The 18,680-nt window shown below is 39.9% G+C and overlaps 1 protein-coding gene across 1 annotated transcript; it reads left to right on the top strand.

The window, feature by feature from the left end:
* The first annotated feature begins 3,250 nt into the window (after positions 1-3,250).
* On the top strand, positions 3,251-5,624 carry LOC111918429 (beta-amylase 1, chloroplastic). The gene is made up of 4 exons (XM_023914100.3): positions 3,251-4,033; positions 4,206-4,416; positions 4,522-4,632; positions 4,721-5,624. The coding sequence occupies exons 1-4, from the start codon at positions 3,432-3,434 to the stop codon at positions 5,510-5,512; spliced, it is 1,716 nt and encodes a 571-aa protein (XP_023769868.1). The 5' UTR covers positions 3,251-3,431; the 3' UTR covers positions 5,513-5,624.
* Positions 5,625-18,680: the final 13,056 nt, after the last annotated feature.

Genomic DNA, 18,680 nt, shown 5'->3' with positions numbered 1-18,680 from the left:
TTTAGGTGGACAACAATATCCCTGGTTGTCGTCGGCTAAATGGTCCCTAAGAAATTTACTTAAGGATAAGGGTCAAAAATGTCATATTATTGGTAAATTGTCCAAAATTATGTCACAAATGTTTCGTGTTTAAGTGGACCACAATACTGGCGATCGATCAGACGAAGACGTGAAAATAAGGGTACCGACAAGTGGAATAAGGCTGTCCAACAACTTTGATCCCAAATCACTTTTAAAGTTAGCTATTATTTTTGTTTTTGTTAAGTTTGTTCATAGTCTTCTTCTAATTTAAATATTAGGGGAGAATTAAAATTTAAAAAAAAACAAAAAACAAACAAAAATCAGAAAATTCAAAATAAAAAATAGTGTTATTTCTGTTTTATTTCTTGTTCAAGAAAATCAAAAATCCAAAAATATTTTTGTTTATGTTTTATTTTTTTTAGAAAATATGAAAAACCCAAAAATATTGTGTGCTAACTTTTCTTTTAGTTTTGTTTTGTCTTGAAAAGTGAATTCAGGTGTAGATGAGACTCATGGAGTTTGTGTCGAAGATTTCTGAGCCAATGCTTCATCCGTAAGCATCGAAGAATTCTCATTCGAAGGAGCAAGAAATGAAGATTATTCTTTCAAATTCAATCTTTCAACCCCAGAATCAAGGTGAAACTGAAATTGAAGATTATGTAACGGATTGCATTGAAGCCTCCTCAATCAGTCTATTGCTATCGTTGTACCTGCTAAAGTGATCCAGAAGATTTGTTCTCTCTGACGTTTTCTCTGAAGATTCTCAAGCTGAAAGCGCTATCTTTCAAGAATCAGTATGTCAAGCCTCCTCACCCAATGTGCGTTCAATGCCAAACCTTGAAGAATTGCCTAAGTACTCAAGATGAAGTCATTCATTGAAGATAAACGTTGAAGCCAATCTCCCAATGAAGATTAACAAGAAAAGTCAACTACTTTTTAGGGGGAGCTTGTTGGGTCATTTAGAAAAGAAAGTTATAAGCCAAGGGGGAGATTGTTGGGTCAAAAATATGACTTATACTTTACTTTTCTAGGAAAATGTATTTTTGTGTCTTGAACCGTAAACAACTTGGTGTTTACGGCCGTATACGTGTTTACGGTTGTGTTTACGGTCGTAAACCCATTTACGACCCATGGTCTCCGGCCCATGTTCCCCTTGTATATATATAGGTGTTAGGGGTGAGGAGTAGGGATTGATGAACGTGTGAGACATAGACTAGAGAGAGAGAAGAACAGGTGTGTGTTAGTGTGTGTGAATCTCTTGTATCCGGATCATCATTCTATTTATCAATACATTGAGATTCATATTATTCTTCTTCTCTTTCTCTTCTATTTGATCTGACATCGTCCGTTTGATTGAGATTCCGCACCATCAAACGGATCTGATTGAGACATAGGCAAATTAGGGACTTACATTTCTACCAACATCACAACCATTCCAGCGAATATAATCGAGTTTTAGGGAAAAAAAACATCTCCAGCTCTTATTATCGAGTTTTAGGGCAAACAGAATGATAATCTCACCTGGAATCGGAAAATCGATTATTTGACGAAGGAAGGCGACGCTACCGGCAGAGATAGAGGAGGTGGCACAATCGGCGGAGATGGAGGCGGCGAAATCGTTGGTGGATGGAAGCAGCTCAGAAAGGTAGTGAAAAGGAGAAGTGGGCGCCGGTCGTATGAAGTGAAGAAAAGAAGCGCTGGAATTTTGGGGGTACAAAGGGGAAAGACGTGTTTATTAAAATTTTCAGACAATGTTCTACATCTGAAAGTTTAAGAGGCATTTACAAAATTAAGGGGCAAAAAACAATATGCTACCAAACGGCCTGAATCTGAATTTTTAAAAAACTGCCTCTTAATTTTCAAATTAAGACGCAAAGTAACAGCCTCTAACCTAGTTACACTAACTAACCTAAGGAACATTACCATGGTCAGGTAGTGTTCCTAAGGGAACATAAAATTAATTTATATATAAACTAGAAGTGAGTGTATATGTATAATATAGAAATATATATTAAACTTTTTTTTGAAACTCCTGAATTTTATTAAGCTAGCAAGGATTAATAATTTAATAGTATCAAATATTATATTTTTATGTTAAAGATTTTTAACATTTGCCTTAAGGGGATATATATATATATATATATATATATATATATATATATATATATATATATATATATATATATATATATATATATATATATATATATAGGTTCAGGTTCATTTGAGACCATTCTAATTTTGTGAGATCGTGTACATATTCTAAAAAATAATTTTAAAATGCAAAATAAATGAAAAAATCGAAAAAATCTTTTTTTAAATATTATTTTCGGAACTTGAATTAATTAAAAAAAAATATAAAAAATCCTATTTTTCTAAAAAATACGTGAAATATTCTAATAGAATATTACACTGTACATATTCTAAAAAATAATTTTAAAATGAAAAATAAATGGAAAAATCCAAAAAAAAAAATTTAATATTATTTTCGGAACTTGAATTAACTAAAAATATATAAAAAAATAAATAAAAAAATACGTCTCACTGTCTCACAAAATTAGACCGTCTAACATGAACCTAACCTTATATATATATATATATATATATATATATATATATATATATATATATATATATATATATATATATATATATATATATATATAAAAGAAACGTTAATGTTAATTAAGAAAAATATTATTATTATTAAATATAATATTCTCCTGTAATTAATATATCTTATTTTTTTTCTAATGAAAAATATTCATTTTATATTTAATTATAATAATATTATAATGTCACTTGATATGTTATATTTCTTCCAAAGAAAATCAAATCGTCTCTAAGGTTAGTTTGTGAAAAAATACTTTAAATCTGCACATATACATTTGCCGACTACAGTTTGATGGTTCAATCGCCACCATTCATTTACTCCCACGTGTCGACCATCCCGATGCGTGACATTGTTGTGAATTCAAGGTGCGTACACATGGAACTTTCAAGTGAAACACATCTCACCGTCCATTCCACGTGACTCCAAAAGTCGATCAGGCCATCACAGCCGTCGCCCCCGCCGTGGCCCATACATTTCCACGTGTTTTTCCTTTACACGTGTCACATACTTAAAGGCTTATCAAAGATTATCTGTTTATCTTTTTTTAATCGTAAAACTTTATTCACGTAATTCTTGTTGAATCTCGAAGTCGCCCTATATATAACGCTTAACTCCGGCACTTCCCCTTTTCATCGAATCTCTCACAAAAGTCTCATTACTAGTAACAATTTGGAGAAATTATTGCCATTATAAGGTTTACTTGTATAATTATAAGCATCTTTTAACATAATCGAAGGTTTATTTTGTTTTTCGACTCTGATTTCGCAACTATTGTGGAAACTCAACGATATATTTAATGGCGATGAGTTTAAATCAGATCGGAGCTTTGTCTGGGACTCCAATCTCAACCGATTCAGGTCACACGGCGGGAGGAGAGTCAACAACAGCTGCAGTCAGTGCGTCCGCTGTATGGAGATCTCAACCGGCGAATATCCGTGTATCGGTACAGAAACAAGGGGCGGAGATGGACAGGTTGTCGCCGTCTCCACCGATGAGTCCGGTGAGAGGCGGAATGAGAGCGGATCTGTCGGTGGCGTGCCAAGCGTTAATGGAAGCTCCGACGGAGGAGGTGGTGGTGAGAGAGCATCGAAGTGGTGGCGTTGGAGGTAAAGGGAAGGGGGTTCCGGTTTATGTAATGATGCCGTTAGATAGTGTTACGATGGGGAACGGAGTGAATAGGAGGAAGGCGATGAATGCGAGTTTACAGGCGTTGAAGAGCGCCGGAGTTGAAGGGATAATGATGGATGTGTGGTGGGGATTGGTGGAGAGGGAGGCGCCCGGAGAGTATAATTGGGGCGGTTATGCGGAGCTGTTAGAGATGGCCAAAAAGCATGGGCTAAAGGTACAGGCGGTCATGTCCTTCCATCAATGCGGCGGAAACGTCGGTGATTCCTGCACGTAAGTCCATTTTCTCTCCTTCCTTTCGTTGCTTTCTTTCATTTCTCATACGCTACACGTGGTAGTAACGTTCACGTCAGTAACCATTACTTATCTAAACAAAAAAGCCAATTGGAAACTGTGTTTGCTTGTTTTGAAATTGTAAACTGATTATTGATGAATTTTTCTTCAGGATTCCTCTTCCAAAGTGGGTGTTAGAGGAGATCAACAATGACCCTGATCTTGCGTACACAGATCAATGGGGAAGAAGAAACAATGAATATCTTTCCCTTGGTTGCGACACCATCCCCTGCCTCAAAGGCAGGACTCCAATTCAGTGCTACTCGGATTACATGCGTGCTTTCAAAGACAAATTCAGTCATCTTCTTGGTGACACCATCGTGGTAATTGTTCTTATCTATTCATATCCCAATTTGTGATCTCAACGCTTTATGGCAGTAATTTTATTAAATAAATTTTGAAGTACCCAAATGTTGGAATCCATGTAGGAAATTCAAGTTGGAATGGGTCCAGCCGGAGAGCTTCGATACCCATCTTACCCGGAGAAAGACGGAGTATGGAGGTTCCCGGGAATCGGAGCCTTTCAGTGTTACGACAAGGTACATATAGTGATGCATATACATGCTGCCATTTTCGTTATCAATAACATCGATGTTAACATAATTACACAATACGTTTGTGGTGCAGTATATGCTGAGTAGCTTACAAGCTGCAGCTGAGAGCTATGGTAAGCCAGAATGGGGCAGCACCGGCCCAACAGACGCCGGAGAGTACAACAACTGGCCGGAGGACACCAACTTCTTTAAAAAAGAATCCGGTGGCTGGAACTCCGAGTACGGCGACTTCTTCCTCTCCTGGTACTCCCAAATGCTACTAGACCACGGAGAAAGAATAGTCTCCTCCGCGACTTCCATTTTCAAAAACCTAGGTGTCAAGATCTCTGTCAAAGTCGCCGGAATCCACTGGCACTACGGGACACGCTCCCACGCGCCGGAGCTCACGGCCGGCTACTACAACACCCGTTTCCGAGACGGCTACCTCCCGATCGCCAAAATGCTTGGCCGCCATGGCGCGGTTTTCAATTTCACATGCATCGAGATGCGTGACCATGAACAGCCACAGGACGCACAGTGTTCGCCGGAAAAGTTGGTGCAACAGGTGGCTATGGCTACCAGGGAAGCGGGGGTGGAACTCGCCGGAGAAAATGCTTTGCCTAGATATGATGAGTTTGCACATGAACAGATCTTGAATGCGGCGTCGTTGTCCGAGAATGATGAGATGTGTGCTTTTACGTATTTGAGGATGAATCCTGATTTATTTCATCCTGAGAATTGGAGGAAGTTTGTGGGATTTGTGAAGAAGATGAAGGAAGGGAGAGATGTTGACAAGTGTAGGGAGGAGGTTGAGAGGGAGGCGGAGCATTTTGTGCACATGACGGAGCCATTGGTGCAGGAAGCTGCTGTTGCTCTTATGCATTAAAATGGATTTTTAAAGATTTGATATCTTTAAAATTACGTTAGTGTTTTAGGGTGTTATGGTTGTAGAGGATGTGTAATTAGTAAGTAAAAATAAATGGTGGGTTTTTATACAAGCCATATACGTTTTCTGTTGTCTTTCAGTGTCTGTCACATGGCAAATATCCCTATAATTTAAATCAAGAGCCTCGTAGATGCAGAAGGAATCAGTTCGTTCCCAAAACCATGAAATTCTTAAAATTTATTCTTAAATTTTTTTTAACGGCCGAACGATTAAAAAAAACAACAACAACAACCACCCTTTGAACAAAGAGCAAGAAAAAAATTCAAAAGCGGAGGAGAACATAAAGTCCTTCGATGCAAGGTTGTCAAGATCGGGATCTTACCTAGGAATGATTTTGCAAACTTTGATGCAAGGTTGTCAAGATCGGGATCTTACCTAGGATCGATTTTGGGTTTGCAAGATCGGGATCGTAAGATCGAGATCGAGATCCTAAGATCCCACAAAATAGAATATAATTTTAATTTATAATATTTAATCATGAAAAATATTTCAAACATTTAATTTTTCGTTCAAAAGTTATAAAAACTTCAAAATATCAGTCATAAGTCACAATAAAAAATGATAAATGGTAGATTGGTAAAGAGTAAAAGACATAAAGTGGTAAAAAAAATTCATTTGAAAAAAAAAATTAAAGGAAGGTAGGATCGGATCGGATCTCGATCCTGCGATCTTACCTACAATCTTACGATCCTACCTGCGATCTTACCCCAAATACGATCATTTTACGATCCAGATCGTTTTTCATACCTAGATAGGATCGTACGATCCTACAATCAGGATCACGATTTTGACAACCATGCTTCGATGTATCTCTAATTGAAATGTATAGGAATGGTAACATATGTAACAGTGAAGAGTGGATAGTTTCACCATTCTCCTCTTAAATCCCTGCACTTGTTTGTTTTTGTTCCTTTTTTTTGCCTTCTTATTCTCCTCTTAAATCCCTTTGTTTTTGTTCCTTTTTTTTTTTTGCCTTCTCATAGCTACTTGCTATATGTGGCTTTTTTATAATATATTCAACACTTTAAAAAAAAAAACAGATATTTATAATCGGGGTTTTCATGTTCCAATCTAACTTATTTCTAAGCCCGTAATGCTTATTACTTACTAAATCATTAATATGAGAATCATACTTATTCGAAATAAATTATGATCAAAGATAGTGTCGTTTCGATACCACCAAAGCACCCATATCAAGGATAAAAGTGACCATCATTTTTCTTTTCCATTTAAACATCGACAAACCATCCACCAAAGCAATCAAATCTAAAAAATTAGAAACCACAATTTGGAAATTTAACCATCTCAAAATCACAATCAATGTATTAGCCGTCACTTCACACTTGACTAATAAATGAACCATATTCTCCTCAGCTCATTGGCGAGAGGGGTGCAAAGAAAACTCAACATCAATGTCTCTAGCAAGCAAAGTTAGTAAGAAGTTTATTCAAAATTCATCTCTGTCACACCCCAAAACCGGAACAGCGGAAACGTTCTAGGGTGGATGACGTCATGTCAAGTATCACAACACATGCATATAGTAATCAAAATACAACAAGACATTGCATTAATAGTAATAATTTTACATGGTTTACATTACAACGTATTAAGTAATACAGACAAATAAATATAAAGTACAACAAGGTACTAAGCCATCTTCATCAACAGCTCCGGGGGTGTACCTGTCTAATTGCTGACCTGAGAATACAAGTTATTTGAAAAGCGAGTATCAGCATTTTTACAAATGCTGGTGAGTTCATAAGTATTTAGTGACATTTATCCAAATAACTTTATAAAGTAGTAGTTTAAGTGTTTACTGTGTATTAGAGTCCTTTCCAGAAAATCCTATATTTTCTTTAATAAAGCAGCCTTCTACCAAGACTGGTCAGTGTTATGTGGTAAAAAGTCATTTTCCCTAAATTGCTATCATTATCAAAATACCGAATTTGATTATTGAGGAAAGCAAACGACATCAGGGAATAACATATGCCTCAGCAGTGAGGACTGTTGACTAAGGCAAGGAATCATAGACTCCAGGAAAGTATCGAATGAACGACACGCCTGGTTCAGTCTAACAAATAGAGATACAGACCCCAGACAGTATCAATTGAAAGATACGTCTTGTAAGGTTAAAACAGAGAATACAGACCCCAGACAGTATCAAATGAAAGATACGTCTTGTAAGGTCAAAACAGAGAATACAGACCCCAGACAGTATCAAATGAAAGATACGTCTTGCAAGGTCAGAACAGTGTGACTCTGAAAAAGTGATACCAGCATACAGTGTAAATTGTTGGCGAAATACCGTTACCTTAAAGCCATGAATTATAAGGTAACCCGGGATACTCGTAACCATACTGACTAGAGTTCCAGACGCCCTACAAGCGTCTATAAGATGTGACATTTGTCACCCGTTGGCTTGGTAGGCTGGGACTGTAGCTAGCAGTCTGGGTGCGGGGTTGTCAATCCCGTATAGATCTATACACACAATGTCCGCTCTCTCTACAGGAGATTCTGGTTACCAACTAGACGACGGAGAAGGCCGTGTCCTGAAGATGCATCCCAAATAGTGGGTAGAGACTTCCAAATAGTGGGTAGTGTGTTTCTAATGTAAGCGTGGACTAGAGGTAGAGACTCTTAACTGAACTGACTAGAGACTTCCTGTATGTCCATACTCATATACATAATATATAACTAATGAATCAAACGACCTTTGGACGGCCATCCGATCCCACCAGACCACATCTCAACGAAGAAAAGGAAATAGGGCGGACGAGCCTTCCTAAGTATTTCAATTATTACTTATATGTACCTATATAAGCACAAACATACATCTAACTACGACTGAGTGTGTATCAAGTAGAAGTGATTCTTGTGAAGTAGGAGTGTCTAACAAGTGAAGTAGGAGCGGTCACGAGTGAAGTAGAAGTGTCGAACAAGTATAAGCGTATCACGAAGTAGAGACGACATCAAGTGAAGTAGGAGTGTATCGAGTATAAGTGAAGTAGAGGCAATATCAAGTATAAGTGAAGTAGAATCGTACCACTAAGTAAGAGTGTGAATAAGTATAAGCGTCCATCAGGTATAAGTGTATCATGAAGTGGAAACATTATCAAGTATAAGTGTATCTCGAAGTGGAAACGTTATCGAGTAGAAGTATTAAAACATAGACGTAACTTTGGAAAACCTTTATATTTTAAGAAAATCACGACTTGGTATTCCTTTGTGAAATAAGTTTGATTTAAAACCTTTAGAAATTCTTTGGAAACCTTTCATAAATCAGTTTGAAATGAAACTTTGATAAAGCAGTAAAAGTAAGAACTTAAACAAGTGAAAACCTTTCAAAAAACCATTTATAGTGTCCTACTCGGTAAAACAATATACAGTGGTAAAGTCTTGTGCATGTGGGTTATCAATCACATGTGATTGATATGATAACTGGCATGTTTAACTTGTATTCCCCCCTATAAAACATGTAAAAAAACATTTAAAAGGTTCATTCAGGGGTATGAACTCACCTGGTATAAGTAGGTCCGACGAAGGTGTCGTTGGGCCGTTCGGTGTCACGTAGGGACTCGAACACACTCAATGACCTATTTAACATATGATAACATATGTTCACATACAATTAGTATATTAATACTAATTAAACAAGTATACGCACTCAAAGGAGCGGAAAACACTTTGGTTAAGCGTTTGGGGTGTCCCGGGTAGCGTCTAAAGGTGTGTATGGCTTAGGAATGGAGTTTAATCTCCGAGAGTAAACTCTTATCACCTAGCTTACGGCCCAGGGACTACTTACCATGAGTTTATGGCCGTAAACTCATGGTGAGGGGTTTTAGTGTGTTTTAAGGCTTCTAACTTGTTCATGGAATTATTCTAAGTCCAAAACTATATAGTATGAGTGGGTTTAAGGTCCTTAAGGGCATCTTATTGGAGTTTACGGACTAGGGACAACTCCTAAGAGATTTTACGGCCGTAAACTCTCATTCCTTGAGTTTTGTGAAGTTTCAAGCCCTTATATCACTTCTAGTAATTTATTCAAGGCTATAGGGGTGTTTGGGGTTCCAAGAGTGCTCTCCTTTAGAGTTTATGGTCCAAATGACCAATCTTTGAGAGTTTATGGCCGTAAGCTCTATGGCTGGGCCGTGAACTCTCATACACCCACAACTCTTGGAGTTTAAGCCCTTAAATCATTCCTAGCATTTTATAAAAATAGTCTAAGGCCATTTGGGGGACAAAAACCAACATTTTGGCTTGGTTTGGGGAGTTTACGGCCTTGACACATGTATGGGCCATAAACTCCTTTTAATCCTCCAATTCCATATGTTTAATTGATCTAAGCCCAAAAGGATAAGCCCATAATTTATGTATTAAGTCCTAGGGTGGTTTGGGAGTGTTTTGGAGACATTTTGACAAGGTTTAGAGGTTTTTACGGCCTAAGCATGTGCTTGGGCCATAAACTCTCTTTTATGCCCAAATTTGATTGTTTTAAATGTGCAAACACTCCTAGGCTAATGCCTCTATTTATTTCCAAGCTTTTAGGGACTTTTGGGGGTCATTTTGGCCTTTATTTAGGGGTTTACGGCCTAAGGAGGAGCTTAGGCCGTAAACTCCTCTTTCACAGCTTCTATGATCGATTTCTAAGCTATAAACATGAATCAATATGTTTAGAATAAGCTAGGGTAAGTGGACTTACGATTTGGAAACGTTTGGTTGCGGATTCGGGGCGAAAACGAGTCTAGAGAGAGAGTATAGAGAGAGAGGGTGGAAAAGCTCCAAATGGAGTTTACTCCCCTATATATATGGGTGGGAGTTGGAGCTCAGTGGAATTCTACCCAATACTGTCGTTAGACGGGGCTTTTGGTCGCACCCGATTTAGTGGTCGTAATAATAAAAACTAACTTTTTCCAATTAAATGGAAGTGTGTGTTATGTGTTTTTATTTTCTTTTATCATGACTTAACGGCATAATAGGTGTAAACAAATGGAATGTTTATTAAATTGACGACCTCTAATTAACGGAACTTTTATAAACTGGAATATTCCGTTAACGGTAACGGGGAAATGTAACGGGACAACTTGGGTTGTCACAATCTCTAAGCTATACTATTGACTTTGGTAGGTATCCACTTGATCCATCTCGTCTCAACAACTCCAACTTCTAAGAAAACCTCATCTATATGATGTCGAGTGCTACTAACACAAAACCAATCATAATTATCCAATATACACAGCCACTTATCCGCATCATTCGGATTGGCAACCGAACTACAGAAGGTTACAACGTAGTTAGTCGGTTAAGTTCAACATCCCCTCTGATCTGATTGACCTTCTCCAACTCCTATACATCCATCTATCTCGCACGAAAAATCTTTGTCCAATTCCAACACATAAAGTCTGTCAAACCAACTCCTCACTTTCACACTTCCTAGCTAAGCCTCTTCCTAAAAATAGGTGTTACCACAATCCCCCACCCTCTTTTGCAAAAAATGCATAATAATACCTTTTTATTTAACCAGATATAATCTTGAATAATATTAACCCAAGTCCCCATAACCGTTGACTTTGGCACATCTAAACACCCATGTGAACCGTGAATAGCTTTGACAGCCTTGACCCACAAATTCATATCATTTGAAAAGAACATTCATCTTCATTTTTTCAAAAGTACTCACTCCCAATCCATCATTCTCAAATGTAGACATCACTGACATCACCCTATCCCACTTGATCCAACTAATCTTCTTTAGATTATCTTCCCCCTTCCAAAACAAAAAATCTAGAACGAGTGGATTCCAAAAATCTACACAAAACTACCCACATTTTGAATAATGACATATAATACGTAGGTAGACTAACCAAAACAGATTTAATAAGAGTAAAACAACTACCAACCTATAACATCTTTATCTTCCAAGTAGACAATTTTTTCTTGAATTATCAACAACTTTTCCCCAACTTGCTAGGTGAGCCATCGTCCGACCAATCGACATTTCCAAATAAGTAAAAGGGAATTTTGTAGCTCTATACCCCGTATGAAGATCCAACATCTCGATATTCTCCACTAGAACCCCCAACACCAAGAAAAGTATAAGGAATATGGAATACCTATATTACCATCATTATAAGATACATAATCAATGTTGAACACCTATATAAGAATAACAAGACATATAATTAAATCCACTCAATGATATGCTAATTAGGTTACTACACTTAATTAACTCTTCCAAAATCCTTAAACATAAATTTCTTACCCCCAAGGCATCAATAGATGTGATTAAATGCCTTCCAAATGCCCAAAAATCAATTATTAGGGTTCTTAAGGTTTGGAGACAGAAGAGTACACACCCTGTTTGATTTACAAATGAAATTCTACAACTCGTGTACATGGCGACTCATAACCAGAAATGCCAAAAACAACAACCTACTTGGTTAAATGTGCTTTTAATACCTCAAATACCATTTTAATGGTTTTAAAATATTAGGTTACTTGCTAAACTTAATTACACATGTTTTAATGCATCCATATAATCACTAACACTACTACATCATGGATCAAAGTTGTTGGTTTATGAGGGTTCTTGAAGGCCACAAAGTTGTACGGCAGAAGCAACTAAACATAATAATAATAACCTCATAATCCATCCACTGGATCTATGCTCAACAAATCTAAAGAAACTAAACTAAAGAGAAGGAAAAACAAAACATTCCTTTTGTAGATGATTAAAACCTTTTTGAATTGATTGAATAATTAGTGTTAAGAGCCCTACATATGACTCCTCTTTCGTAGGCGCACCTAAGGAGTAGATCTACAACTTCTAACAACACCCCAATCAACGAACACCATGAACGCAATGCAGAAAAACCAAACAACAACAACGTCATGTCATGACCTTCTGATGGTCACGTCGCGACCTACGGGCTTTCTTAGGGTTTCGAGAATGAGAGGAGGCTGCCGAATTTTAGGCTAGGGTTTATGAAAAACTCTCTTAATTTCGGCCTAGGAAGGGAAGGATTTAAACCCTTAAAAAATAAATATCTAGTCATAAGATAATTATCCATATATCTGGTAATTAGTTTACTATTAATTTCCTTAATCTAGAACCCTATATATCACCATGTTTTATTTAATTAGTTATACAAAAAAATTGCAAATTTAGTCCTTGTGGATTGTCAAAAATTGGGACTTTGGTTCAAAATATTTTGGAGTTGCACCATTGGTCCAAAATAATTTTTTTTATGTTTTTGGTCAATTTCATAGTTGAATGTGTTTGAAATGATATTTTTTTCCTTTCTATTTTTTTCCTTTTCTTTTTATTTACTTTATTATTTATTTAATTAAAATACAACGTAAGAACAAAATACAAACCCTACCTACCCACATCCCTCTTCCAAGACTATTTCTCTCTCTCTCTCTCTCTCTCTCTATATATATATATATATATATATATATATATATATATAGTAAGCAGACGATACTTGTCAAGACTCAGAACAAATCTGATGCCACTTGCCAAGTTCTAATTACCCTTGTTAGGAAGTAATGTAGATAACACACAAAACCAAAAGCACACAAAGACACAATATTTATGTGGTACGGTCAATGTGACCTAAGTCCACGGGAAGGAGGGAAGTATTCTTAATTCACAGAGTTCGCAAATAGATATTACAGTTACAAACAACAGAGATTCGTCCTACTCACTAAGGATACAAAGACAAGACACACCAAATGACTTAGCATAAATCCCTATTTACACTTGAGGGATTAGACCTATCATGATGGTGACAACCAATCACATTTCGTCATGCAGTTGAATCTGGAACATTCATCCATGTAACATCTCGAAATTCAGGTAAAGCTATTTAACCCTTCTCCTTTTCCCAAGTTGTCAAGTTAAGTCCCTTAAGTAAAATGTTAGGCTAGTGAGTACGTTGGGCATACTGAGGAGTACGTTGTGCGTACTTGCATGCTTAATTTGGACGCGAACTCGCCTGGGTACGCTGGGCGTACCTAGGGTTACGCTGGGCGTAGCGAGCCCATGTGTAAACCCTAATTTGGGGCTTGTGCACTATATAAGGAATGATATGGATTTGACCTCAGCCTCAATTCCAGAGAGTGAAACCCTAATAGAGAGTCATCCTTCGTTTCTAGCTAGTGTGTTGGTGTTCTAAGCTTCTAAGTGTCATTTCAAGGTGGTGGAAGAGAAGAAGAGGCCATTTTGGAAGCTAGAAGTTTGTGGGAAAGAGTAGATCCAAGCTTTTTAGAGGTTGGAGCTTCTTCCTGGGGTAAAAAGCTCAAAACTTGCCTTGTATTCTGTGTTGTGTGCTTCTTGGACCAATTTATAGGGTTTTTGGTCCCAAGATGGAGACTTTATGAGCAAATGGTCTCCATTGGCCTAGATCTATCATATGTCAGGACTATATGAGTTGTATGTTTATAAAAATGCAATCTTGGACGTAAATATTGAGCCATGCATGAGATCTAGACCTTTGAAGGAAAAAGGAAAAATGTTAGAGGGTGTAGGGACCTTTACAGCCATGCAAAGGCTTAAAGGTTTCGACTTTATGGGATAAGAGGCTTAAGGAGAGTCAAATCTGGAAGTTGAAGGAGTGTCTTAACCCTTTAAGACCAAAATCCAAGGAAAGGCTGAAACTGAGACTTACGTTGGGCGTAACTCTTAGTACACGCAACGTAAGGGGTTGAGACCCCGATTGTGGTTCACCGGCGTACGCCCCGCGTATAGAGAAGGTACGCGCGACATACTGCCTCCTGTTGACTTCCGTTGACTTTTAAAGTTTTGGTCAACCTTTGGACTTTTGGGTCAGGGAGGGGTAAAATGGTCTTTTACCCTTCTGTGGAATTTGTAGAGTGGATTTAATCTAGCCTTTGAGAGCCATTATTTATTTGAGAGTATTGTTATGTGTTTAGGCAGGGGCTAGACCAGTGTGTTCGAGTGCGAGACGATCCGAGATATCCGAGGTGAGTCTTCTCACTATACTGTACCTGGAAGGGTACCTATGTGTGACCGGAAGGTCTTATATGCTATGAGATATATGTGTTATACGTTGATATGTGATATTTATGTGTTATGTATGCTATGTATGATAAGGACCGGAAGGTCAAGATGATATGGACCGGAAGGTCAACATGACATGGACCGGAAGGTCGATACGGGTAGGACCAGAAGGTCTACCAGGATTCGGGACAGAAGTCCCCTGAGACACTTGGACCGAAAGGTTCCACAGAGTTATGGCATGGAAAGGCGTATGTGTTGTATGTGGTATTTTGGGGAACTCACTAAGCATTTATGCTTATAGTGTTGTGTTATGTGTTTCAGGTACCAGTGAGGATCGCGGGAAGGCGCCAACTTGATCAGTACACACACATGAGGAGTTTTACATATTATGATCTTGGGATGTGATGTGATGGATTGTTATGTGATACAATGACATTTTTATAACAATTATGAATGAAAGTGTGTTTTTAAAATGTGAAAAATTGTTTTGAAATTTACGTCGTTACAAGTTGGTATCAGAGCCTTGGTTTGAGGGATTCGGGTGCAACTTCGGATGTATTTGAACTCAAACTGAGGATTTGAGAAAGTTTTTCATAAATAAACAATTTTTCTAAGTGAGTAAAGGATTTTGGAAAAGGCAGAACAGAGCAGTGTGTACGATCAGTCAGCACCCGAACGGTGATTTCCCAAAATACCCTTACATTATGTGTTATGAGATAGGTTATGATATGATATGCATGCTAGAGTAGGCTAGGTATTCATATTTGGACTAGAGTGGCCTAATTTGTGATGCCTTAGCCTAGGAAGATTTATACTGCTTGAGAGTGAGTAGATAGCAGTGAGGAGCTTATGAGAGATCTACCGAAGGGTAGTCTATGCTAGCGAAGTGTAGAGTACTTGTGATCTGGGATCCAAGGAGGAGAACTTGGGGTGAATACTAATGCGGTATGGGCGGTAGTATAAGGGCCCGTACTACTAAAGACATCGTATTAGTGCGCAATCCAAGTAAGAATCCTTAGGGTACTAGGGAACAAGTAGGGATGTGTTATCGAGTGCGAGTATGATCGAGCGGGTATATGATATTTTATGTTGTGTTTCAGAGAGACATCATGGTTGGGACACACCACACACCTGAGAGCAGTGGTTTTAGCGAGGAGGAGATCCGCAGGTTGATTCATGAGGAGGTGGTTGCTGCTATCCGAGCCGAGATTCAAGAGATGTTTGGGTCTATTAAGACCACATTGATTGAGATCTTTGATGAGCGGTACGCAGTAGTGACTGAGGCTGTGTCTGCTGCAGCTACTGCAACTATTGCTGCTGCCAGGCCTCAAGGAGGTGACTTGTTGTTGTTTCGGGAGTTCAGCAACACGAAGCCACCAGAGTTTGATGGGACGCAGGACCCGATCGCTGCGATGAGGTGGATTTCTGATATCGAGGGATGCTTATGGCCAGAGCATCTGAGGGTACGGTTCGCGCTAAACCAGCTTCGCTCGAGAGCGAAGGACTGGTAGAAGTTCATGACGGCGAGCTTCACTCTTGCAGAGATTCCGGATGTGACCTGGAAGAGGTTCACCACCATGTTCAGAGACGAGTATGTTCCCCCAGTGTAGAGGGAGCGGTTGGCTCAGGAGTTCTTGTTCCTCAAGCAGGGTACTGATTCGGTTACTGTGATTACCAGGAAGTTTCATGAGAGGGTGATGTTCTGCCCTGAGCAAGTGTCTACCAAGCAAGCACGCATGAGCCGATATTTGAGCATTCTGAGGAGGGACATTCGGGAGTTCGTATCGAACTCGACTTACCGGACATTTGCTGAGCTTCAGGCAAATACCCGAAAGAGGGAGATTGAGTTGGAGACTCAGGCCAGGGAGGAGGCCGAGTCTCAGGGGATGGATAGGCGGCCGACACAGTCTCAACCGGCAGCCAAACGGGCAAAGCCCACCGATTCGAGATCTGGAGGCCAGAAGGGCCGCACTTGCGGAAAGTGCGACAAGGGACACGATGGGGTTTGTCGATCAGGTGCTTGCTACAAATATGGCAAGGAGGGGCATATAGCCAAGGACTGCCCCAAGGGATTCATGGTTTGCTTTCATTAGAAGGCCGAGTATCCGCAGCTGCGGGGGACAGCACAGGGAGCACAACAGCGATCTTCCCCTGCCGTCGTGCGCGCTTCTGAGGTTCGGCTGGTGAAGGCCGAGGCACCGAAGGCTCATGGGAGAGCCTTCCAGTTGACAGCAGAGGAGGTCCGTGCAGCACCCGATGTCGTGGCTGGTATGTATTCTTTCATTTATTTATGTTGAGTTTGAGGTGTTGTGCTTATATTATGATATGCGTAGGTACTTTTCTTGTGAATTATGTACCTTCTTTGGTGTTATTTGACTCGGGTGCGAGTCGCTCATTTGTTTCCTTGGCATTTAATCATCACATCAGTATCCGACGAGAGGCGTTGAATCGACCTCTATGAGTTTCTATAGCTGACAAGCGAGCGGTGTATGCCACGGATGTGATTCGAGGATGTATACTTGAGATCTTCGGTGTGGAGTTCCCGATAGATCTGGTCCCGATTGCGATGGGGGACGTATGTGTCATAGTGGGCATGGATTGGTTGAGCCTATTTGGAGTTGTTAAAGACTGCGAGCGTCAGTTGGTGACGATACGAGACCCTAGTGGGGGAGTACTTATGGTGTACGGCGAGGGTACCCGATGTGGGTCAACGTTTTGTTCGGCTGCCAGAGCGAGACAGAGTTTGCAGCAGGGCTACAGCGGGTTCGTAGCCTATGTGATGGACACACGAGTGGCTGCTGAGAGGCCAAGTTTTATTGATGAGGTTCCGATCGTGTGCGAGTTCCCGAATGTTTTTCCTGAGGAATTGCCGAGTGTGCCTCCCGAGAGGCAAGTAAAGTTCTGTATCAATTTGGTTCCTGGGGTAGCGCCTATCGCCAAGGCGCCTTATTGCCTTGCGCCTCCAGAGATGCAGGAGTTATCCTCGCAGCTATAGGAGCTGCTGAGGAAAGGGTTTATTAGACCGAGTAGCTCACCTTGGGGAGCGTCGATCCTTTTTGTCAAGAAAAAGGATGGTTCACACCGGATGTGCATTGATTACCGGGAGTTGAACAAGTTGACGGTCAAGAACCGTTATCCGTTACCGAGGATCGATGATATGTTCGATCAGTTGCAAGGGGCGTCTTGGTTCTCTAAGATAGACTTGAGGTCAGGATATTATCAGATGAGGGTTCGGGATGAAGATATCCAGAAGACAGCGTTCAGAACTCGTTATGGGCATTACGAGTTCGTGGTGATGCCTTTTGGGCTCACTAATGCACCGACAACGTTCATGGATCTCATGAACAGGGTGTGCAGGCCGATGCTGGATCAGTCGGTGATCGTGTTCATTGATGATATTTTGGTGTACTTGAGATCTAGAGAGCAGCACGAGGAGCATCTATGAGAGATTCTCGAGGTATTAAGATCGGATGGGCTTTTCACCAAATTCACTAAGTGTGATTTTTGGTTACGAGAGGTCCAGTTCTTGGGACACCTCGTTAACCAGGATGGGATATTGGTCAATTCGGCCAAGATTGAGGCGGTTATGAGATGGGAGGTGCCGAGATCACTCACCGAGATTAGAAGTTTTCTAGGATTGGCCGGCTATTATCAGAGATTATCAGGGATTTCTCCAAGATCGTCGTGCCTCTCACCAGGTTGACCCGAAAGGGTGTTGCTTTTTTAAGGGGTCTGGAGCAATAGACCTCGTTTGATACACTTCGCCATAGATTGTGCGAAGCCCCGGTGCTAGCCCTCCCGGAAGGGATGGAGGATTTTGTGGTGTATTGTGACACATCGATATCGAGGTTGGGTGCAGTACTTATGCAGAGGGGGCATGTGACAGCGCATGCGTCGAGGCAGCTGAAGCCTCATGAGACGAGGTATCCCACCCACGAGTTGGAGTTGGGGGCAGTGGTGTTCGCCCTCAAGATCTGGCGTCACTATTTGTATGGGGTTCGGTGTACCATCTACACGGACCACAAGAGTTTGAAGTATTTGATGGACCAACCCAATTTGAATATGCGCCGGAGGAGATGGCTGGAT

This window comes from Lactuca sativa, chromosome 6 (genome assembly GCF_002870075.4).
Source record: "Lactuca sativa cultivar Salinas chromosome 6, Lsat_Salinas_v11, whole genome shotgun sequence".
NCBI classification, from domain to species: Eukaryota; Viridiplantae; Streptophyta; class Magnoliopsida; order Asterales; family Asteraceae; genus Lactuca; species Lactuca sativa.
Note: the sequence above shows the minus strand (reverse complement) of the source record. Positions and strands in the feature narration are given on the sequence as shown.